This window comes from Molothrus ater, chromosome 3 (genome assembly GCF_012460135.2).
Source record: "Molothrus ater isolate BHLD 08-10-18 breed brown headed cowbird chromosome 3, BPBGC_Mater_1.1, whole genome shotgun sequence".
In the NCBI taxonomy this organism is placed as follows: domain Eukaryota; kingdom Metazoa; phylum Chordata; class Aves; order Passeriformes; family Icteridae; genus Molothrus; species Molothrus ater.
This window is the reverse complement of record NC_050480.2, coordinates 52,346,098-52,370,804: the sequence shown is the minus strand read 5'-3', so window position 1 is coordinate 52,370,804 and position 24,707 is coordinate 52,346,098. Positions and strand designations below refer to the sequence as shown.

The 24,707-nt window shown below is 41.2% G+C and overlaps 1 protein-coding gene across 1 annotated transcript in view; it reads left to right on the top strand.

Moving 5' to 3' along the window:
- PLAGL1 (PLAG1 like zinc finger 1) overlaps positions 1 to 18,685 on the top strand; it is a 47,751-nt gene extending 29,066 nt beyond the window's left edge. Inside the window, exons 3-8 of the mRNA XM_036381074.2 lie at positions 3,397 to 3,552; positions 4,610 to 4,722; positions 6,975 to 7,124; positions 10,379 to 10,498; positions 12,037 to 12,533; positions 12,936 to 18,685. Of these exons, the coding sequence (XP_036236967.1) occupies positions 3,397 to 3,552; positions 4,610 to 4,722; positions 6,975 to 7,124; positions 10,379 to 10,498; positions 12,037 to 12,533; positions 12,936 to 14,211 (2,312 nt within the window). The 3' untranslated portion in view covers positions 14,212 to 18,685. The remainder of the gene's footprint in view (positions 1 to 3,396; positions 3,553 to 4,609; positions 4,723 to 6,974; positions 7,125 to 10,378; positions 10,499 to 12,036; positions 12,534 to 12,935) is intronic.
- Positions 18,686 to 24,707: the final 6,022 nt, after the last annotated feature.

Genomic DNA, 24,707 nt, shown 5'->3' with positions numbered 1-24,707 from the left:
GATGTAGTAAATGACACAGTCTGGTTTTTAACAGCTTGTAACTCCTGTAAATCTTGTGTATTTCTTTTTGTTGCCTACTCATCTAAATCACAACAAAGCAGAGGAATAGTGGCAGTTTTTCTTGCATGTTTGCATATGAACCTCGAATCCATCAATTTTGTTTGTGTAAATACAATTTAAGGGAGCCAGGAAACTGAAAAAGTGTCGGGGTACTAAGGTGCCTAGCAAGAAGCAGAAGAAATCTTCTCTACAGAAAGTGATTTTTCTGACCAACTGTTTTTCATTTCTAGTGCTAATACAACAAAGTGTATGTTGTTTCCGTAGCTGGATGCGCCCTATTTCAGAACAGGTTAGAGTGTGTTCTGAAGCTGTTGTTGAAAAAATATATTTTACTTAATCAGCCAAGTTAAAAAGTGGCATAAAATCTGTGTGAGCTTTACAAGCTCTGTGCTGTGGCTCTATGTACACTCCTTTGTCAATGGCATCTGTAATTTAGCATTGAAACACAAAGGATCATTACTTGGCCTGTAATTGTCTCTGAGAAGGAATGTGAACTTGACAGTTTTGCACTGTTAGTTTTGGGGAGAGAAATTACAAAGATCTCCATTTCCTTCAGTAGCTCCTGAAGGTATTCTATTTGCAGTGTTTCAATCCTATTTTTCTGGTACACCTGCCAATTTTTTAGAATACAATAAATTTGCAGTTAGGGTACTAACATGTTGGTATGGGGTCAGAAATGCTGTGTAGTGAATGTAATTCCAGTTTGCTTGTTATTAAATAACTTAAGTCATTCTACTTATCTTCATGACCTGTATACATAGAAAACCTTAGAACAAGTGTTGGGCAGCTCTGGATATTTCACAGAATTGCTGAATATTCTGAGTTGGAGAGGACCCACAAGTGTGATCAAGTCAAACTCTTAAGTGTACAGGGACTGAACCCACAGCCTTGGTGTTGTTAGCACCATGCTCTAACCAACTAAGCTAATCTCATGTTTCAAGGTGCTGGGCAGCTGTGCCTGGTCAGAATCCCAGGCCATGCTAGCAAGGTGCTTAATAGGGCTTCCAGCTCTGCAGGTAGTTTGGTGCAGGGCTGGCTGGTGGTTTTCTGCTGCTGCTGAGGTGTCCTGCCTAGGCAGCTGTCTGTGGCGCTGCTCAGCTTGGAGACCCTTGCTCAACACCCAGTTAGATGCAAAGCAGTTCCTGAATTTAGAGGAGAGCCTCTCTACTACCTACGTGTGAATCATTTCAGACCTTATGTCCTGGATCTGGAGGACCAAGGAGGGTTAGCTAATGGAGCACTACAGAATTTGGAAGCTGATTCAAGGGATGCCCTTTTCCCCCTGCTTTCCCTTTGCAGCCTTCCTGGGAGCTGCCCACCCTGGAGCCTTGGAGGTGGGCACTGCCTCGGTGTGGCTGGAAGGTTTGCTCAGGAGCTTGCTAGTGATGAATCACAGAGGTATGGCATGGATTGATAAGGTCGTGTACTTATGATTAGACACATCCTTCCTCTAACAGTGGTTCTTTGTCTCTGTTTTGCTTTTGGTAATGTGTTTCGGCCGTTTGCATACACTGACTCTCCAAGCAGGAGCTGTTTGACTTGAGACAAAGTCACTATTATTCCAAGCAAGCTCAGGAAGCCCTCATAATTTTGTTGCCCTCAGAAGGGTGAATTTATTTAAAAGCCAATTAAGTTAAATCACCAAGGAAATATTTTTATTTTCTTGCAGCCTTGCAGCTGTAAAGGACTTTTGGGTACATAAACAAATGTATAACAAAAAAATGTACCTGGCAGCTATATTGTTGGGCCTTTTGTGCATTTTAAGTGATGGCTGTAGGGGGCATGTTCTTTATCTGTAGCACTAGCAAAAATAACTAATGTTTTCCAGCTATTCACAGTGCAGGTGTGCAGCCTGGAAGCCATGGAAGAAGAAAACTTCCATGGTCCACAAATTATTGAAAAATACTTACTATTGTAGTGCTTGCAGCCTGACCAACACACAAGTCTATCTATCTTCTCAGCTGGAGTTGATGGAGAGCCCAAAGAAGTAGGAATACTTTATGCTTATCTGGGGAGATTTTGGACTAGACTCTCAAGGTGCATGATTTAGTCGAGTGCCTGCTTGTGTTTACAAACAGAAACCTTTTTGGGGTACCCTGAATATGAATATTTCTGGTGCTACTGTCCTTTTTCAAAGACTATCTCTGTCTCCCCAGGCAGTGTCTCCTGAGCACTTTATGCCCCTTGGTTATGAGCCCTTGTCTGTGATGAAGCCTCACCTCTCCTGCCCCAGTCTCTGCTACATTGCTCCCTTGGGCTCTCCTGGCTGTTCTGGCTCCCCTCCTCTGTTCTGTATTGTCACTTACTGAATAGACTTGCTCAGCAGAGTTTTCAGAAGGAAAACAAAACGAGGTAGTCATGGATGACCAATATCAGCTTTTCTTTTTAACTCAGTCGTAAAGCATTGTTGGCTCACTGGTTTGGTTTCTACTGTCTATAAAAAGGTTTTGTGCAAGAAGTCCCCTTTTTCCCATCGCCCTGTGTGACACCAGTGCTGAGATGACCTTCTGCTGGAAAGTCTCATTGCTCAGTTTTGTCACTGCTCTGTATGAGTTTCCCTGGCAACCAGTTTGAGCTGCACTAAACCAAAAATATCTCACTGTGCCAGGGGAAAGTCAGTTTGCAGACATGTATTTCTCTTTAATGGGTTCTCTGGATGGTCCGTGTGTTCAGCCTGCAGATGTCATTATTGGAACCAACAGCTGGGAGATGCAGTGTGCCCCTTTTCCTTACTTCCACAGGCAGTGCAGCCTATGAGGAGTCTGCCCCTGCATGATTGTCAACTGAGCTGTGGCTGTAGGACCCATCATACTCATTTCTCATGGTACCCTGAGGGTCTCATCTTCTACTGAGAATGGTCTGTGCAGCAGACACAAAGTCTTTCTTGGATTCCTTGGATCTCTGCAAATTTCAGAATTTCTTAGTCACAGAATGGGTAAGGTTGGAAGGGACCAAACTTACCTAGGTTATTGCTAACAGCTTTGTCCACATTTCTGTATAAATATCTGCATCTTTACAGCTGGGCAGGCAGTGAAGTCCAGTTTTGCTCCCATCCTAGTCTCTAAAGGCACCTGAATGAGAATATGTATAAATCTTTGGAGGTCAAGACGCACCAGTTTGCTCGGGAGAGAATGCACAAACTGGAGGTGTTATTTTAAACCTTCCTTCTTTAGTTTTGACTTGCAGATAATCTTTTCACTACCTAATGTAGAAGACTGATGTGAAGAAAAGCATTCGTAATTCCAGATGTGTTCTCAAGATGACAAAATTAGAAGAGACAGAATTGGAAAGCAGTTGGTCATTTTTAGTAACAGGTTCCCTTTTCTGGATTTGTAGGGTGTGAGGATTGCGGTAAAAGCCTTATAGGAGAATGCAAACTCCACGGACCACTCATCAGGGCTAAAGATAGGGTTATTCCCAGCCGGGCCCGCCTCACCCTACCTCACTACCTCACTTTGCGAGTCTTGGAGCTGAGAGCTGGAAACCAGCAGAGTAAGTATTTTAGCTCTTTTTCCCACATTTGGAAAAAAGGAGACAAAGACTCCTGATTTCATGAGTAACTCAAGGCATAATCATTGGGCATTTGTGTTATGAAGACTGTTTTCAGCTGAGCTAAAGCTCACAGTCAGCCACTGTTTTTTGTGACTGGTTTCTGGTAACAGACACATGAACTGATGGCAGGACATTAGCCAGAGCTGGTGTGACATTTAGCTGTGAACAACCAGTTAGCTCTGTTCAGTCAATCCAAGTTTAATGAATGTTGAATTTGTATCTAATAATAACAGCCATGCACTACTACTTTTTTTTCTTTTTCCCCAAGCATGCAAAACAGGAAAGAGTATTCAATGAAAGGTCAGAAACAAAATGGTAAATGACATCCCTTATCCACCCCCTGCAAACTTCAGAGATCACAGGGGGGTAATTTACCTTTTGCAGCATTTTCAATTCATATTGTGGAAAGACTGTTGTTTCCTTGTGAAAGCAAAGCAATTTGAATGCCCAAACATGAACAAAGGAATGATGTTCTTAGTGTGGAAATTTTCCACAGCTACCTGTGTATAATTAGTCCTGCCTAGATTGCTTTTCAGACAGAGAATGACAAGATGCCTACACTGTCACTCCATTGATCTGGCAGTGGAATAACCAGAATGATTAAGAAGGCTAATACTGTGTTTTTATAGATTCTTCCACTCTTATTGGGAGAGAACAACCTCCCAAATTATGCCAAAAGGCAGAGAACTATGATAACATGAGTTTGTAGATTGAGGAGTATCAACACGTTTGTGTTGCATACTCAGTTTAACATCCTGTCATGGATTTTTGGTACTTTTTTATACAATGTAGTTCCCATTAAAAAAAAAGTCAGTACCTATTTACATCCTTTTTAGGATTCTTCACCTTAGAATTATTTAGTGGGATTATTTGTCTAGAAAAAGAATCCATGTGTTCTGCACTCTTTTGTTTATCTCAATTTTCACAACTGTAAGCATACAAGAAATAGTTTGTGATGTCTGTACTAATATTAGACTGCTCTTTGTTTTCTTCACAGTCCTTGGTGTATTTGCAAAGAAAGTAATACAGAAGAGAACACAATTTGGCCCTTATGTTGGTCAACTGTCTACAAAACTGACATGCTATGATGAGAGCAGATTAGTCCTGCAGGTAAAAACCCACTGCCTTTCTATGGAGTGCATATGTGTCTTTAGCAGCTCATACTTATTTAGGTATTTTAATCAGTCAATTTGCCATCTGATGTAGCTCATTATTTGTACTTTTGATGTGTAAGTATGAGTGTAAATCACGTTATTAGGCAGTACAGCAAGTACTGAAGTACCCAAATATTCTTGCATAGTGTGTTTTCTAGAAGTTTGGTTTCCTGCTTTCTGGTTTTACTATTTCTAGGGTGTTAAGCCTATCAGTCTGATAGCTCTTGGTAAGATTTTCAGGGACCATGGCTACTGAACTTTCTTCCCAGGTAACACAAAAGGATTTGTGCTTTGCACCATACCACTGGGAGGTTTGAGTTTGTGCACTGAGTTAGTGAGAGTGACAGAAATATGCACTAAGGCACTGGCTTAGTAGGGAGAAACTGATAGGGAAAGATTAATCTTAATTATTTTTAAATGTTATTGTTATTAATTAATAATAGTTGTTAATTTATATATAGACTTTGATGCACAGTGCACTACCTCAGCTTATTTAATCAGATTGTTATTTAGGCCTGATACCTTCTGTTGCTGCACACATAGGTACTGACTGTTGCACCTGGACCATGACACTATTATTTGTATTTTATCCAGCAAAAATCGTGGCCTCTCAGGACTAAACCAGCTTAGACAAATGTACATGGACATCCTTTCCCACAGGAATTCCTTGGGAGTTGCAGTTGATTGCAATCCTCTGGGCCCCAGTCTTTGCATTTTGCTGTCAGGGTCGTGGCTGAGCACAGCTCTGTGTCATACAATGAATCCATGGTCAAGCCACAGCCTCTGTCAGGACTTCCCAACAGATCATGGTTCTTCCAGAGTTTGCAGTTCCTATCAGGCCCTCTCGCCCCCGAACAGAGAGGCACCAGCAGCAGCTGTGCTGTGACACACTCTGTGTCTTCCTTTGAGCTTTCTCCAGAGGCCTGGGGCTGGAAAACACTGTGTTGTGAGGAAATACTTCTGAACTTTAGTTTGAGAGCCTCAAGCTAGTAATAGCTTCAGTAGTTGCTGTAAGCTTGATTTGCACATGGAAATCATGGGAATTATCTGCCATGAAAATAACACTGTCCTTCTATGGGATTTTCATAGCATGTGGACACCAGAAAAGGTTTGTTCTTCTCTGTAACTAAATATCTTCAGTCTTTTGATTAGACACTATTAAAAATACAGAAAATGTACTTCTCTAACAATGGATGGATGAGCTAAGCACCCAGTTCCTTCCTTTTCACCAAGCCATTGTAAACCACACCCTATCCTCTATCAGTCAGCACCATTTGCTTAAAAGTATACAGTGATAAGCGCAGCTCTGGCTGATGAATGGACTGTTTCTTCAGAAGAGGAGATTAGAGTCCCAGATTTCCTACATGACAGCAGTAGCTGCCTTGACTTCTCCCTAGCATGAGTATGTGACCAAACTTGTCCAACAGGCAGGTGCTTTCATTGGAAACATGATGAAGTTAGATAAAATAGTTCCCAGAAGCAATGAAAATGCAACTTTTTTTTGCAGTTACTTGCTCAGTTATGTGGTTAGTAGAACAAATACAGGCTGTGCTGTCATTAGTTGTGCAGCTTTGTCTGTCCATATTTGAGACATTATTGCCGAAAAGCAATAGTCTTGTTTGAGGTTGGTAGTTTTTGCCTCATGGGGCATTCTCTTGGAGGGGAGAAGCTAGGAAGAATGAAGTAAAAGAAAAAGATCTTTCTGGCACAATTGTTCATTTGTATTTACTTTTGCATTGTTAAGAGGAAAAAGAGAAGACTGTTAAAATGCCATTATGTTGTATGTTACCTCTCTGGACTTATTAACACAAGCTATACAATTGTTCCATGCAAAATGTGGTAGCACTGAGGCTTGAGATTATCAAGTGCTCAGGAAGTAGATTAAGGCATAAAGCTTATCTTTCTACCTGCCTGCACTTAGTTCTTACTATTATCTTTATATAACATAAAAATGATGAACTATAAATGGAAAATACATACAAAGGCCTACAGTTATTTTAGTAGCAGAGTGCTCAGCAGGCATTCGTACTTCACTTTCTTTTGCACTCAGTGTTCATTAAGAGTGATCCATTTCAAAACAACCATGATTTCAAGGGATATATGACCAAGACAAGATAGATAACTGATTGCAAATTAGAGAAAACTAATGTACCTTTATACAGGACTTGGTTTTATCATATTTGTCCTCTTCCCCCCACTTTGTTTCAGGTGTTGAAAGATGGAGGGAAGTACTTTCTGGACACTCCCAATGAGGACTGTGGAAACTGGATGATGTTTGTCCGGCTAGCCCGGAACCAAGAAGAACAGACTCTTGTGGCTTATCAGCACTGTGGAGAAGTCTACTTCACAACAGTCAAGGTAGTTAAACCTTCATTGCTCTACCTGCCATCCAAAAGGAAATTTATAGACAAAGGTTCTGAAGGACTAACTCTTTTGCAATGACTGATTGATTCTATTCTGCTAACTGGATCATTACTTAAATACCACCTTTAATGTCATTTAATCTGTAGTAAAGCAAACAGTGTATGGGGTTTGTTAGGAAAAGGTGTTGTGTACTTGCTGCTGTGGGTAGTGAAGAAACTGAGCCGAGGGAAGATAAAAGTCATTCACTGCTGATAGTGTTTAAACTGAATGTTCTTTAATGCCAGGTAGATGTATATGGGGGGATTATTTGGCATTATTACGTTCAAGAGTTCTTCATTCTGGAAATAACAAACAAATTCCTTTATTTTATTACATTTCTGGACACATATTGTTTTCTGAGCACATTGCCTTGTGCTCAGGAACAAGGTGTTGAGTGAATCTTCATGTACAATTTCCATGTTTTGGCCCTTTTCTTAGGCAGAGTTGGTTTTAATCAGAAATAACTCTTTTGCACACTTGGGAAAAAGAAATCTATCTGTTGAACATAATGCTTCTATATAATTGTGAGCAACATAAAAATTAAAAAAAAAAAGAATATTAGTGAAAAGTAGTTACTATGAAATAAAATCCAGTATTTCAGTTTCATATCCAAGATTGGCACATATATCTGTGGCATAGCAGTATTTACATTTTTTATTCCATTTTTGTTTCTCCACCTGCACAGTGAGAAAAATATTTACTGTATAGTGGTGATGAGAGAATAACATTTCATACCCTTGAAGTCTTTTATAACAGTATGGAGTATAGTTGATTCTAGAATTAATATCAACATAATTATTAAGAAAAAAAAAAAAGTAAAATAGTATATACTACCCTGAGACATATTTAGGCTGTATTTGAGATTCTCATGCAGTCCATATCATTTGAGATTTCAGCTTGATTTGAAATGCATTATATGTTTGTAAAATTGACAGGATTACTAATACTATATTTGGGAAGCATGAACTTTTCCAAGAAGTAGTTGTTATAAACTAGTAACTTAAAATTTCCAGAATAATTTAAATACTATTGAACCAGCTCTCTGCTGACTTCAGTAGAACTCTGCACATTGGCATTAATGGAGAGTTGCATCCTATACACTGACACAAAGCGTGTCCTAGGATGATGCATGTGTCTTGGAACCTTTTCTGTGCTGTGGGTCATAGAGCATTATTTGGGTTTTATTTCTCCCAAGTCCCAGTATCATTCAGGGTGCTGTGGCATCCAGCAGATTTTGTCCTGGTCAATGAATGCGATGGCCTTGTGCTACGCTTAGGCACACCCTGTTGGTCATGCTGTGAGGCTGGCTTAGGGCTCATTCTGAAGATACTTTCTCAAAACATTTTTAGTAAAGTGTGTTAAAATAGGAGTAGGATTGGCTCCTTTCCCCACTGTTTTTACAAAGAAATGAGATTTCAGTGACATGAAAGTACAGCTACTAAAGCAGATGTGTAAGTGGCATCTTGACACCACCACCATTAGCTTACTTTCTGACCTAATCACTGCAATCCTTAGAAATAAATGCTTTAAAAGGTATGGAACTGTGAGGAAACAAAAATAATCCATGGTTGCTGTTGGTCTGATCCCAGGAGAGTTTCATGTGTGTGCTGCAGTGACAATAAGAGTAATTGGCACAGAGTAAGACAACTTGTAGTGGATTTGCATATTGATATTTAATGTCAGTTTTACTGAGTTTAGAGCTTTTGAATTAACTTGACTGTTTCACACACTGATGCACTTGCTCTCCCTTCAAAGTCACATTGACCAGCTCTCCTTCCCATTAAGGAAATGGCTGCTGGTCTACGAATGCTGGGCAGAAAGTAGTGACAGTGTCATGCTGTGCAGTTTTTTTGTGGGTATCAGTCTCAGCTGTCACAGGCCAAGCTCCCAGACATCCTTAAACATTTTGCCTCACAGTGATGAGCCTCCTACTTAATGGCTCTGCCTCATGTCCTTAATTGAGTGGAGAATTCTGGACAGACAATTTCTGTTTAGGCCAGGTGTTACTAAAATGTACACCCAACCCACGCTGGTTGTAGTTGGCAGCCAGGTTTGTGCCTGGGAATACAAGACTCAGTTTTCAGCATTAAACCCACAATTAACCCCTCACCTGTCTGCATTCACAATCTACATTGTCTTTTCCTTACCATGCTTATCCCACACCAATATTACAGAATAAGTGGATTTTATGATGTCATGTTTTCTGGAATAAGGCTCAGCTGCTCTCTTTCTAGGCTAGTTTGCTGCTTTTTTTTTTTTTTTTTTTTTTGGTGGCACATGTTTATCTTAGTTAAAATAAAACTACAAGTACAGTGCAGTTTGGCTCTACCCTTGTTGCAGCAATGTTAGTGTTTATTATAGATGAAGAAAATGTGTACAGGGTCAGGGAGTCATATAAATCATGTTTAGTTTTCTCCTTTTCATTTAAAGAACTAATAGATCTTTGGCCAGTGAATGTAATCATGCCTCTCCTTTTCTCTTTGCTATATTATTGACTGAAAGTATTTGTCAGAAGAGGTCATAGTCCAGTCCAAGGAGAGATTTGGGCAAGCATGACTGGATGGGAGACTGCAGATTATGGGCTCCTTTAATCCTGTGGGGGAAGGCTTCAGTGGAAGGAGGGCAGAGTTACAGTAAGGCACGCTCACAGCAAACCTGACACATTAGAGCCAGCCCGGGGAAGGTGCCAATTTGCCTTGCAGTCCACATATTGATCAGCTCTGCACCCATGCTCAGCATAACATATCCAGGAGGCATCCAAGATCTTGTGCATTCACAAGGCATTTTTCCTTTGCCTGTACCCTGTAGTTAAGTGTTGTGTCCAGAGGGCTTCCAGACATCAAGGAATGGGCATGGGATATTGCTTGGAAAGACTGATGGATGTCTGAACATCCCAGACAAATGGATCTCACTGAGCAAAGATTATGAGCATTGAGGCATTCCTCCTGCTACAGGCCCCCCTCACCCCAAATCTCTGTGCATACGCAATTCCACTTTTAGAAACAGAAAGTGTCAATCAAGAAAGCGGGCAGTAATGTTTAATAAGTGCTTGAATCTTGAAACTGAGTTACCAATAATTAAAACAGAGTCAAAAAATGCAGTCTGGGTAAGGACAAAACTCTGAACACCCCTGGCTCTCCTGTTTTTCTTATTGTTTGGTTTAGGAAAATTGACACAAGTAAACAGGTGCTGTTTTTTTCCATTCACAGTCAATTGAACCCCACACAGAATTGAAAGTATGGTATGCTGCCGATTATGCCAAATTTATGGAAGCTTCTGCAGTCTTCATTAAAGAAGAATCAGATGTCTCTCCTTTGCCTCCAGTAGCAGTAAGTACTCCTACTCTGCATTGAAGCCATCACTAGACATAGTAAATAATGGCTTATTTATGTGTTTTCTCTGTTTATATAACTCTAGTAATGCAAGTGTAGGCCACAGAGTGCTTTTAGCAATTTTAGCCAAGCAGCTACCCAGAGAAAGGCTGTTCTTCCTGTCCTGTGTTTGTAATCCAATGGAGCCATCAGATATAGTCAGAAGTAAGTGGCACCATTTTGATGTAATGGAAAGACTTAAGATGGGCACTAATTTTTGGATAACCAAGCTGTCAAGCCTCAGACTTTTTTCACCATTTTCCTTTCTTTTGCTCTGATTGATTGGCCAGAGTACCCACTAGTTATTTCAGTCTTTCCTGTTCAGTAACCCTTCTCTACTAATTGAAATACCTTCCCCTCTGTATCATAGCAGAAATCCTTAAACTGACAGGAGAAGTTTGTTAAGTGTTGAAAACATGACTGTGAAATCAATACCTAATCTAGAAAGAATGTGAAACAAATGAACCAGGAATACAAATGAACCAGAAATTCATGTTCCAAGAAGGCTTGTGAGGCGTTCAGAATATTCCCCAGAAGGAAGGTGAGGGAGAGCCACAGCATCAGGCACAAGTCTTAGCAGAGAGGAGGCCTCAGTTTGGAAATAAAGAGGGATTGGATACTGCTTCACCATGCTCTCCAGAGCAAGCTAGCCCAAGAACAAGGGAAAAGAAGGACAGAGTATGAGAAACTTACATAAAAGGTAGATGAAGTTGAGGAGGTACATGGTCATGCATTAATTGGAAGTATATTTCATCAGTGATGGGAGTTTTTTGGTAATTGTTTTTCATTGGAATGTTTATAATATCAGCATTTAAAGTGAATTCAACTGAATCCAGTAGAGCTCTTCTTTCCAAGTAATTCTTCCAAATAATACCCTGTCTGGGAAAAAAAAAAAGGCTTTAAGTCAGGATAGGCTTGAGATCCCTAAACCTAAGGTGTTTCTTATCCAGTTAATGGAAGTCTAACGCCAAATGTCAAGCCAAGTGAGGAAGCCTCTCCTGGAGCCATTGACCATTGCTGTGTGGTAAAGCATGGAGTCAGCCCAAGATACAAGGAAATCTGTATGGCTAAACTACATTTTTGTACTGAAACCCATCCCATTTTTATGTGGCTGGAATAGTAGATAAACTATGTCAGTCCAAGGATAAAAGTACAATTTACAACTGTTTATGAGTAATTTCATCAATGCAACAAATGTAGAGACTTTGAAATTCAGTAAGCACAGATAAACAAAGGTGAAGGGACTCAGGACTGTTACAGTAAATGCTAAACAAAAACATACAAACCAGTATTTAGCCAACCTTTACCTTACCTTCAAGTTTTTACTCCTAGAGAGAATCTATTGCCAGTTGAACAACTAGGTGGTAGCACATGGAAGTAAATATCACCAGAGACAATGATGGGTCTTAGAAAAGCACAGGAGAAGATGAGTGAGAAGAATATGACCATTTCTTAGAATGTTTAGTAAGGAAGACCTGTCTCTGTTCTCATTGCAGAAAGAGCCTGTAGACTCTTGGATATGCTCCAGCTGTGGAAGCACTTTTGCAACTTTTGCTCTGCTGGAATCTCACCAGTGCATCCATAAGGACCGAGTCCTTCCTACGAGGTTCAGACCACCAAATAAATTGGGACCTGTAAAAACAAAAAACAAACTCAAAGGGAAACTGAGAGGAGCGTCATTAGGCAAAAGCATTACTCAATGCTTTGGGACCATTTCCTGTTCCTCTGCTGCAAAGTTCAGTTGTGCCAGCTCAGGAAGCACTTGTGGTGCTCTTGTAAGGTTTATTCCTAAATGGAGAAATGGTCGGTCTTCACTGCTGAAGGGAAAAGAAGTGAAGCAGCCAGATAGTTTTCCCTGCCGACTCTGCGGGAAGATTTTTGATTCCATTGACAAGCTCACGGTCCACACTTATGCGCACAAAGGGGAGCGTCCCTACAAGTGTTCACAGCACGGATGCACAAAAGCCTTCATTTCAAAATATAAACTGCTCAGGTACAGCTCTGAAGGCATTCCTTTTCTACTGGGGATGTGGGGGGGAAAAATGGACATGTTTTTCCTTTGGGGTGTTCTAGTGACAGTTAATCCCTGAGGTCCAGTTTTTATTATTACTGTTTTTGATAGAATTGGAGAAGACTAGTCTCCCTTAATTATGGTGGCTACTCAAAAAGATTATGTTGAGCAGTTTTAAGCTCCTCTATGCTTTATGATTAACACCTTCCTTCCCCCCCCCCCCCCCAAAATTTAGGCTTTTATTAATAACCTGAGAAGTAGTGAGAATGCCTTCCTTTGAGAATTCCAGCGTTTTCAAGTTTTGAGGCTGCAAGAGTAAATGTACTAGAATAAATGTGAACACAAATAACATTTCTGTGTCTGTGTTTTGTTTTTTTCTCTTAGGCACTCGGCCACTCATTCTCCACAGAAATCTCACCAGTGTGGCTACTGTGAAAAGACCTTTCACAGGAAGGACCATCTAAAGAATCACCTTCAGACTCATGACCCCAACAAGATGGCCTTCAAGTGTGAAGAGTGTGGCAAGAAGTACAACACCAAGCTAGGCTACAAGAGGCACTTGGCTCTTCATGCTGCCACCAGCGGGGACCTCACCTGTAGGGTTTGTGCCCAAGAGTTTGGTGGTACTGAGGTTCTGTTGGAACACCTCAAAAGTCATGCAGGGAAGCCGACTGGCAACATGAAGGAAAAGAAACATAAGTGTGACCACTGTGAGCGTCACTTCTATACCCGCAAAGATGTGCGACGTCACATGGTGGTTCACACAGGCTGCAAAGACTTCCTGTGCCAGTTCTGTGCCCAGAGGTTCGGGAGGAAGGACCACTTGACACGCCATACTAGGAAGACTCATCCTCAAGAACTGCTGAAGAGCAGGTTGCAGAATGGTGACTCAGTGGGTCTCCTTGACCAGCTCTTTTCATACAGACTGAAGGAAGATGCCAGCATGCTGTCCCCTCTTCCTGAAAGGGTCCCTGTGCCAAATGGGATTGTGAATAGTTCAGAAACAGAGGAATACAACTGTTCACATCTTCATTCCCAGTCAAGCTTACAAACTGCTCTTCCTCTTGAGTCTTCTCCTCACTTGCAAAGGATTGGCTGTGCAGACAGCATCCCGGCTGTCCCTCCCACACCATGTTCAGCAGCTGTCCCTGTCAACCTGAACCTTCATCAGCCTAACAAATACGACCTTAGTTCTACCTCATTTGCCACAGGATCCCTCAAGAATCTACCGATAAAAGTGGATGTTAAAGGTTACAATGTGCATCTTCTTGAGGACCTGCCGTTACCAGAACCTCAGTCTCTCCTCAAAATCAGTATGGAAGAAGCTTCCTCAGGGCCTGTAGGGGATACTAACAAGTACCCAGTGCACAAAGAGACAGAGGCAGCAGCTGAAACTGCGAGCCTGCCTTTCATGGATCTCACTCATGTGATGGGCTTCTGGCAGCTCCCACCAGGTGACAACCAGAACACTATTGGGGACATCACAATGGCGTTTGGCTCAGAGGAACCATCACACAGGCTGAATGGCCTTGGCCAACAGCAAGGTCTTCAGCTAGCAGCTGGTGGGATGGCCATAAACCAGCTGCACCATCTTCCTCGCTCCTTTCCATCCACTACAAATTCTGTAACATTGCCTCACTTTCACCATGCCTTCAAGTAACCATCATCCTGTGTGGGTTTTTTTCCTTTTTTTTTTTTTTAAGACTGTGCTTCTTACTTAAATCTTTTAGGACCGGGTTGTTTTTGTTTTGTTTTGAAGAAAAACTGCCCCAGATGTTTTCAAAGCACGTTATGAACATGGTAGTTAAATTCAGGATGTTAATAAACAAGAAGCTCTATTTTTCATATTGTTAGTTTTTTAGCATATGACAACAGTAGAACTAACATGTTTCCCTCAGCTCCCTCTATATTTTTGTTTCTTTTCATGCAAACAACTGAATAACTATCTTCAGTGACAGCAAAGTATCATAACAGGCACAATAAAACTATGGCTGCTGCAATAGGAGAAATATGGTTAGGATGATTGGGAAGAGGGGGGAAATCATAAAGAAATCAGTTTAATGAGCCATAAATTACAGCAAATTTGTACACATGGCAAATGTAACAAACAATTTATCAACATCAGATAGATTTCTATTAAGCACTTAATTAATGAAATTTATTAATCCTTAATTTAAATCAGAATCATTCCAAGAGTAAATCTTATGTCCTTGTTTCACTTTCTTCAATGAAGTTCATCACTATTATGATTATGTTAAACTAGATTTTATTTTCTGGCGGGCAGTTCAGCTGTGTGCCGTTTTCCTAGGGCTGGAAATAACTACCACTTCTGAATGGCTGTGTAAGAACTGCAGTCTTGGATACATGCAGTTCTCAGAATGAGAAGTGAATTGTCTCAAGTTAGAACAAAACATTAATTTTCATTTAGAGCTGGATCTGTCAAGACATCAGACACTTCTCTCTCTCTCTTTCTAGTAAAGCATTTGAGCATTTGCTTAAATTTAAGCTTATGGTATCCCATTGGGTCAACAGCTTGATTTATTCAACACTTAATAAAAAATAATGCATCCTACCTAAGGGGCCTTTATTCACCTTTTGTTGATAAAAATGGCCATTGTTTAGTCTGGGAAATGATTAATAATTGCAACCATCTGAAAATACGGGCTTTCATGGAAATCCAGCCCTGGCCCAGGGGAGCCTGTGCCCAAGTGGTTCCCCTATAGAGCCAGGAGCAGGTCCATGCAAAGAGGGGCTGTGGTGCTGAGCTGACACTGGGCCCTGTTCAAAACCAGGTTCTGAACCTGCCTTACGAGTGGCAGCTGAAATTAGTGGGTGTGATAATGGTTGAAAACATTTTACTCGTGGGGGTTCTGCTCAGAAACATCAGGACTGCTGCAGTGGGACTCCAGCCTTTGTTTCTTGCAGACTAGAGCCATGGGGACTTCTGGTTGTTTCCTGGGGTAAATTGTCCATGAATGGTTCCTGTGGACAGTGGGTTGGTGTGACAGCCCTATGTGTGCATGCTGTGACAGTACCTGATGCATGAACAAGCAGAAATTGTAAAGATCACATTTTTCAGTAGATGCCATTATTAAACAAAGAAACAAACTCTTCACAATTTAGTTTGTTGCCTAACAAACCAGCTACAGAAAATAATCACAGTTTTAGTGGATGGCTCAGTTACTAATGGATTCTGTTTCATCTGAAACAGACACGGAATTTCTGAATCTGAGTAAATTCTCAAACCCCAAGAACTACTGTTCTGTTAAATCCAAAGAGGGTTCATAGTACCAATGGCCATTACTAATATAACATGGAGCAAGCATGTTCTCCTCTCCCTCATTAATCACAGGAATATTTCCAGAGAGCTTCAAATAAAAAATAATTCTTAAATTATTGCTGTTTTGCTGTTACTGAGATACAGATCATTGTAGTTGTACAATGTCATTGAATATTCTTACAAGTTGATTGGTACTTGGATTAAGGATTGTCTTACTGCAGCTCATGAAAGAATATGTTCTGCAGATGCAGTGCTGAGGGGATTTTTTGTCATGAAAATTTTGGCATAAGACAAACCAAAAGGAATTTTAAGGTCATTCCTGTAATGACAACAGCAGGAGGCAAACAGGTACTGCACAGTCATGTGTAGTTATTTAAATGACGAGTTCCAGAATAGGGAAAATGTTGCAAACAGTGTTACATGCACATTCTACAGCTAGGCTTGTATTTTCATCTGGACGTGGAAAGGTGTGTGTGTGTGCACTTAACTGTATATTTTTTTCCTTGTTTGTGCAAATTGTATTCACTTGGCTTCAAGCAAGCTTATGTACTTGTAAAAAAACACAAAAAACTAAATTACAACAAAAAATTCTTTGCTACGAAAAAAAAATTTGTAGCACTGCCTGATCATATACATTTTGTCATTTTGGTTTGTGCTTTTATAAGAGGTGTCCTTAATTACCTAAATACTTGCCCTTGAATTTAAATGTATTTTAAGAAGCAAACATTATGCAGATACTGAGCACGTTCTTCCAGCTGATCTTTCAGCCCTGGAGCACAGTACCTGGGCTCTGGGCTGCCAAGAGAGGTGCTGCTGCCTGATCTCAGTCTCTTCCAAAATATGGAAAGATGATAAGCATTCCTTACCAATGCATATGTAACTACAGATTAAAGACCATGTCATTCAAATAAAAAGAAAATAACCTCTTTTGATGCATTTTAAAATACTTTAAAAGCACAAAGCCACAGTGTCTGCAAGTAAAGCACAGAAGCAAACCTTAAATGTGCAATGCTGCTTAAACCCATCAGCCCATTCAATTTTCTTTTTCCAGATTCTTGGCATCATAAATGTAGCAGAAGCTGATGATACCCCATGACAAAGAAAGGCAAGCTATTTCAAAAAATTATGTTGTCAAAAAAAAAAGTTTTGTTTTAAAATTCTTGCAACTCAAGAGACGTGAGATACCCCCGAGTTATCTAATACTGCAAGCAGGACTGGACTTTCTGAACGTGTTTGTTAGGGAGACCTCTGTGAGCATTTCTCAGAGGCCATCAGTGGCTGAGGCTCAAGCTGCAGGACACGTCTGGTGGCACTGCCTTTGGCTCATGCAGGGCTGTGACAGCTCCAGTGTGGGGAGAGGCAGCCCCACATCCACTGTGGGTACAGTGGAGGAAGGCAGCAGCTCGAGCACTGACCAGTCCTCCCTCCCTGGTTCAGCCCAGTCCTCCTCCAAAGGTGAGAAGGGGATGTAAGGGCAGAGAGCTGCCATGGCCATGGCACAGCAGGTAAGGGATCTGGGAGAGATCTTAGGATCTTTTACCTCACATTCAAATAGAGATAAAAATACTCTTTTATCTGAACTCTGCTTGAAAACCTGTAGAAGCAGAGCAGTACGTGGTGAATAAACAACAGAATTACTATAATCAAATCACAGTGTAAAAGAACAAAAGTTAGTAAACATTTGGTCACATAAAAAGAGTATTCTTTTTATGAAAGAAGAAAAAAAGACCTGAACCTGATGAAATAATGTCAAGAAACTAAAATTATACTACATGGAACAAAAGACTGCATCCTTGTTGTGTAATCACAAGTTGATCCATTGCTAAGTTCCCATCTTCTATCAGAAACCAAGTTAATTTATTTTTCCTTCAGTTTTATTCACGAACTTTTCCTGTTAGAACTTTCCATTTCCTTAGTCAGTGGGTTGCTGTTAGTTTCAGAAAATTTTTCATAGCCAGTCTGAACTGGGGTGGTACATTCCATATATTAATAATTGGTTCATTTCTAGTGGAATGTTTAAAATGCTTTCCCTCAATACACCATTCCTGCCCTTATATATAATTTTTTTTTTTTTTGTAAGATACTGGAAACTAAGCTATGAAATCCTACACTTCTATAAACAGACAGAAAATAATGGGGACACACACACAACAGTAAATACAGTAAAACTTGCTCTAAATTTGAGGATTCATTTATTTGGTTGTTAAAGAAACCAACTGTGGTAACATTGCACAGTATAGTTTGGAATGGGTTTGGGGTTTTTTCCCTCTTCTTCCTGGACTGAAAGAAAGGCTAAACAGCACTGCTTTAATATATTGGGGCTACTGTCATGCCTGCTTTTTCTAGCTCTAGGAGTTACAGTTGCTTCAGTGTCATCCTTTCTGGATCCATCTAATCATTATTAGCTAGAGTCTAAGTAGTTCAATTAAACTGTTTAAAATATGGTATTTATTACTGCTGTGTCCAACTACTTTTCATCTTCATTTACTTAATGAGCATTTAATAGGTTAGAAAATTCCTTATGGATTTTAATTGAAAGCCTTACTGAAAATTACTGGGCTAAAAAGCCCCTACTTGTTGCATCACTGAAAGTTTATGGAAGGTGATCCAAGGCTGACAGTGGATCAAGTGACCAAAAAAATAAGAAGGGATATATGTCTACAACATTTCTGTCTTGTTGATGAATTTTTAGAAGCAATTGAAGTGTTTAATGCAAGAATGAGATTTGGTTTTAGTCTGAACTCAAAGTGCTTTGAAGAGATGCACAGCATACATGGCCATTTATCATGTATCAATCACTATCATTTACTGTTTACTGGAAGATTCTATTAAATATTCACATGAAGTTCCACAATGTCCACTTGTCTTGTTCAATATATCAAAGCATTAGGGCAAAGAAAAAGAAAATCACATGGTACTGCATCTTCCTACATTTTGTTAAAACCATCGAATGAACTGTTGGTAATGTCCACCCCTCTAGGCAATCATTTAATTACATCTTGGCAGCGGATGCAAATAATCTCACAACTTTAAATAGGATAGCATAATAAGATTTGTAGCCTAGAGAGAAAAAGCCCCAACCAAACCTGAGCCAATGAATTACAGTTTGCTTATTTTATTGGTAACTGTAGCATTTCAGGGGAAAGTGGTGCTGAAAAACTGCATTGCTTAAGATCTTCCATAATGTGTCAGCAGAAAGCCTTAACACATCCTTGCCGACCTGTCACTCTTATCTTCTGTTGTCCACTTGTGGTCTAGAAGCAGCAACAAGCCATATACTTGCTATTTCTTATTATAGAAAGAGCTTTTATATTTTACTCTATTTTCTCCAAGAAGATTAAACCTGTATTTGTGGGAAGATGATGGAGCAGCTCATCCTGGAAACCATTTCCAGGCACATTAGGGATGAGACCATTTATTCACACCACTCAAAGCCAGTTTCTCACATCTCCTTTCTCAGCTAAAAAAGGCTTGTGGGTAGCTCTGAAACTGATTTCTCACCTGCCCAAAGTGCTCTGTAAAGCACTTGGCAAAGCTCAAGTGCTACAGAAAATGCAGCAGCAGTTGCCAACACCCAGCACATGCAAGCTCACCTAGACCAGTCTTTTTCACAGTTCCACTGCCCTCTATTTAAGATGTGAGTGTGGATGTCTGTCCCTGGGACCCGCTGGGGGCAGTGGCTGTCCCAGACCTCTGCAACTACAACTCCAGTGATACCTGGACTAGCCAGTATCCCCAGGGAAAGGAGGTGTCAAGCCCCAGGTTTCAGAATTCAGTGACTAAACCTTGAGAATGGTGATGGTATCAATAGATCCCTGTTGGTGGGCTGCAAGACCCTGTGTGATAACCAGAGGAGTAACTACGCTGTTAACATGGTCCCAGGTAACACAGATGACACCACAGGGTACTGAGAGCAGTTTTCCTGTGGCTGGCAAAGTCAAGGAGGTGGGTAGAGCTGATAATGGCACTGTGGACTGGACACTCCCCTGCCCATTGCAGTCTTCCCCACAGCTGAGGGATCCAGCCACTGACCAGCAGCAACCAAGGACAGTAAAACTGCACACAGAGGAACCTGCAACAACTCTGACTGTGAGTCTCTGCAACTGACTGTTCTGTGCACATTCCTTTCATCCCGTGCTCCAAGGACTCTCACAAGCATCTCTCCCAGGCCCAAAATACCTTGTCAGCTAGAGGGAATCATTCTTGGCCATATTTCCTGCTAAGGACTCATGTTCTGCAGCTGTATACATTTCAGAGGGGTGCAAGATGCTGACCATCTGAGCCATCCTCTTGAGCAACCGCACCACAACCACCTTGAACAAGGGCTGGAAGGGCTTCTTGCTGCTCTGACATGGCTTGGCATGTCCAGAGATGGGAACCCCACTGACTGCATGGTCTGAGGAGCAGGAGCACCAAACATCATGGTCTGGGAAACAAAACTCTAGGGAGAAGGAAGAACCTCCACACTGTCATCCTGACATCGTTGTTACTGAAATGAATGCTTGCATCTTCCACACTTGGACAATGGGAGTGCACACACTTGGACATCTCAAGTGCACAAGATCTGCTGGAGAGGTTTGCACTATTGAGTAGCAAATCTTCTTGAGCAGAGCACAGTCACTGCCTGCTTGGGATGGGGCTCTTCCAAATCAAAGACCATTCAACACCAAAATTAGTACTCTCAGCAGCTTACACTGGGGTCCTGAGGAGCTCTGCTACAGGTTTCAGTGAAATTGATTACTTCAATTAATACAAAGGAGCTCATACTGCAAACACTGCAACAGGATATTCTATATAACCAAAGCAAACAATTCCTTTTTACATTACAATATTGAAATAAAAAAAAATAATAATTTCTTACCCAGACTTTCCTGAGGATCTTTTCCCAGTAGATACACTACTAGATTTTTTTGTTTTCTTCGGTGTTTCTGAAGAGTTCTCTGCAGATCATTATTTTTGAAATTTACTTGCCATAAAACATGATAATCTACATAAATTCTCAAACCTTAGAAATATACAGATCAAAGATACTGATACAAGGAACAGTGTGTATTATAATTCACAGGTTATAACCTTTAAAATAACTTTTTAAAAAATCTTCTAAACATAGACTGATACAGGTCATGATTACCAGTAGCAATGGTTCCTAGAAAACATATTATGGGGTATCCTGCTTAGAGGGAACTATTTTAGGAAGTGGTGATGTTAATTTTAAAGCTGAATCTTCAAGGGCATTTGGAAAAAAACAACACACAAAGCTTTGTACCTCATCCAAATGACTTAAGGTAAAAAGGATGGAATAAATCTCAAAGTTGAAGAGTAAAGGTTATGGAGTTCTTTATGGGCAAAAAGAACTTCAAAGCCAGACTCTATATTTTAGGTCTATATAGATAATTCTGCTTGAGGGCCTCTAACTCCTGAGGTCTCTCTTGAGGACCCAAATGAAAATCTCTGTGCATACAGTCCACACAAGGGATCAAGATAATGACCAGGAAAGCCATTCACTACCAACAACATCCCCTTGGAACTTTTTGTCCTTTCTCAGTTATAGCAAGTGTTGTGCAGAAATAAGTTCTGGATTTCATGTCAAGACTTGCAAAAAAAAGCCCAGCAAAAAAAGTCAAACTTTATAATTCTACATTATTCTATCAGAAAACAGGATTCCAAAGCCTAGGATCTGCTTTAAAAAATGCCTCCCCCACCTCAAATAACTCAGGGTTTGTTATAAGAAACACATAAATATGACTAAATGAACTCTTTGCCTGGCTTATGTTTCTCTTTTTGTATTCTCTCCAGAAGTGCTAACACAGCAGGTGTTAATGTTGGAGTTTTTCTCTCAGTCAATGGTTGCTTGACCTAGTAAAACAAGATGCACAATCATCACTCAACTCCAGCACCAAGCTTATAGACCCTCTAAACTCTCCAAATTGCTGTTGAAGCAGTGCTAGGAAGGAACAGGCCAAAGGCCCACCCTCTCACATTTGCAAGCCATTTTTGCTGCTCTGAATAGGTGAAAGAGTAATCAGATTTTTCAACATATTTAAAAAAAATAAACAAAATCCCCCCTAACCAGCAGTACTCTCCTAAAGGAACTGTTTATATTATTCTCTTTTCTATAACAAAACAGGATATCACTTCAAGACACCAATGGTTAACTCTACTTTTCCGGTTCTCCCAAGGGGCTCTGCCCTTTGGTCTTGTGTCTAGTGACCAGGGAATAGCAAAACTTCCAATAGCAGAGAGCCCTAAAGAACAGGAAGAGATTTCTCAAAGTACTGCAAAAGCCGCCAGGTTTCTGATTGTCTACAGCTATTACCCTGGAATATAACTGCAGAAGAGTCTGAAGAAGTTGCTGTCCCCAGTTCTTTGTACTGTCATATTCTGACACTTTTTTAATCAGAAAAAGAGCTCCAGTTATGGGCAACTCCCAGATGATATTCAGCATGTGTTTTGTTATAAGAGTTTATCAACTTCCCTGGAATTTCAATTCTTGTATTAATATAGGCCTTTACTGGCCCACAAATTACAGTTCAGCAAATCTGCTTCCAGGACAAGACAAGTGTGACTGTGTTTGCTTACCAAAGCTTGTCTGGTGGAGATTGCAGCATGGCCAACAGCTTGCTTCCCACAAAACTCCATGTCCCTCTGTCGGGCAGCCTCAGCAAACCTTTGAGAGCATAATGGACATTGAATATAGTCGGACAGAAAGAAAGGAACTGCTTGTATCACAGTTTATACACTACAGGAGAAGAATTCCCCTGCTTTTCTGGAACACTCAAGATGCAGTTCAATACCTGGTCCCACCAGCAGGTGCCTATGATGAATTCCCATCGGCTTCCAAAGTACAAACTTAGCAGAACTACAAAACCTTCCTCTAGAAAAACACTTGGGACACTAAAATGCCTGCTTATGGTATCAACCCTGCAAACAGTAATTGCTTTCAGGAATAAATCCTGGGGATTAATAAAAGCAGATTTTATTATCTTTGTCCTAGTCCTACCCCTTCCCAACCTCACAATAAATTAGTCTGAGCAGATCTCCTCAAGAAGCGTGTGAATATCCAGGCCTCTGGCTGCAGGGAGTGTCTGAGCCCAGTGTTAGGTGCTGGAGGACAGTGGGGAAGACACCTGCATGCACAGTGACCTGCTCAGCCTGTGGCAGAGCTTAAAGAGGAGGTGGGGAGGCTGAGAAGTATCAGAGAGTGCAAAAGAGATGTAGACTCATAGAATTGCACCCTTCCATCCCTGAGAGAAATGCAATGGATGGAAGAGCAGCAGGAGTCTGAGGAGCTCCGCCTCTCTTGCCATCAAGCTGAAGAAGGAGACTTAAAAGCAGGGAAATGGAAACAGGTCCCTGCCCAGGGAGGCAGAAGAATTCCCTGTTGGCTTCCCTTGCCTTCCATGGGGCCCTTGCAGAACAGGTGTGAAGCCTTGGATCCCGAGGGTCAGGCAGACAACAGCGGAGAAGCAGCTCTGTCTGGGGGTGTCCCAGATCAGTGCAGGCAGCCAGAGGGACAGACAGCCAGATAACAACTACAGGTAACAAAAGAAGGGTGGTTGGTGTGGGTGCCTTGCTTCTGAGGGGAGCTGAGTGTCCTGTGTGTCAACCAGACTCGTACCACAGGGGAGTCTGCTCCTTGCTGGAGCCTGGGTAAGGGATATTACCAGGAGACTAAGTCAGCACACAGATTACTACACACCAGTGACTGTCCAGGTGGGCAGTGACAAGGACATTCGGTCACAGGTTGGATCAATGAACTCAGACGTTTTTTCCAGTCTAATTGATTCTGTGATGTACCAAAACACTGCTGAAGCAGTTGTGTCCCATCAGCTGAGGCGCGTCCAAGAGCCAGGTTTCTGGGCGTGAAGCAGCATTGTGAAGAACATGAAGTGGTGCTTTCTAAAATCTCTTTTGACAGTATTGATGTCCTGATTCTTCTAAAAGCTCTTCAGCAGCTGTTATGGCAGGTACAATCCAACTCGTTGCAATGAACAATCAGTGTTCAGGGTCACTGCAATCACATTCAGCCATCACCCTGCCCTTGATGCTCTCAGACCCTTCCTCTGTGTCCAGGGCCTTTCACAAAAGCAACCCAAGTGTCCTTACCTTAATACTAAAGATACAGCATGTTTACAAATTATTTCTCTCAGTAACAATACTGAAAATATGTCCCAAGCAGCCACCAAAACCTGCTCCAGACCAGTAGCATGGGCAAAATGGTTCTGAGCACAGGGGAGGGGAGGATGAGACAGGGCAGATATCTGGCTTCAGGGGTGCAGTGGGGACACCTGGGACTTCAGGGGAGAATGGGGAGTTTTGGGCTCTGTTTGGAGTAGGATGAGACAAAAACTAAATCTTTCTCTCCTTCCCACAATCCATGTACTTTCTCACCAGTCCTGTAGTACAGGATATACAGTCCTGTAGTATAGGATATACACCCCATTAGACCGCTAAGCAATTTGTCCTTCCTAAAAAGCAATTCTCCAATTCCTTTCTCCGCAGCTACTGCTGCTCTTGCACAGCTTGGTTTCCTCCAAGAGGGAGAAGGAAAGGGAGGGTCTGCTCTTAGAGTTAGTAAAGTAAGACCAGAAATAACAGAGTCATTAAAGCAGCAGTGGAAATCCAGAGAGGAGCTTGACCCTAATCAAGGAAGGAAGACGTGTTCTGCTGCTTATATTGCATTGCTGTCATCTAGGAGAGGAGAGAGGCTGGAATCACGGCAGCTGCTTTTGCTATCAGTCATGAATTCCTGCTCCAGAGGAGCCCAAAGAGCCACCTTCTCCCTCTGCCCTCCTAAGGCAGGCAGGACTCCACTGACACCCTTCTCAAGATTTCTCCCACATTTTGTAAATCACACTATCACGAAATATTGTCTG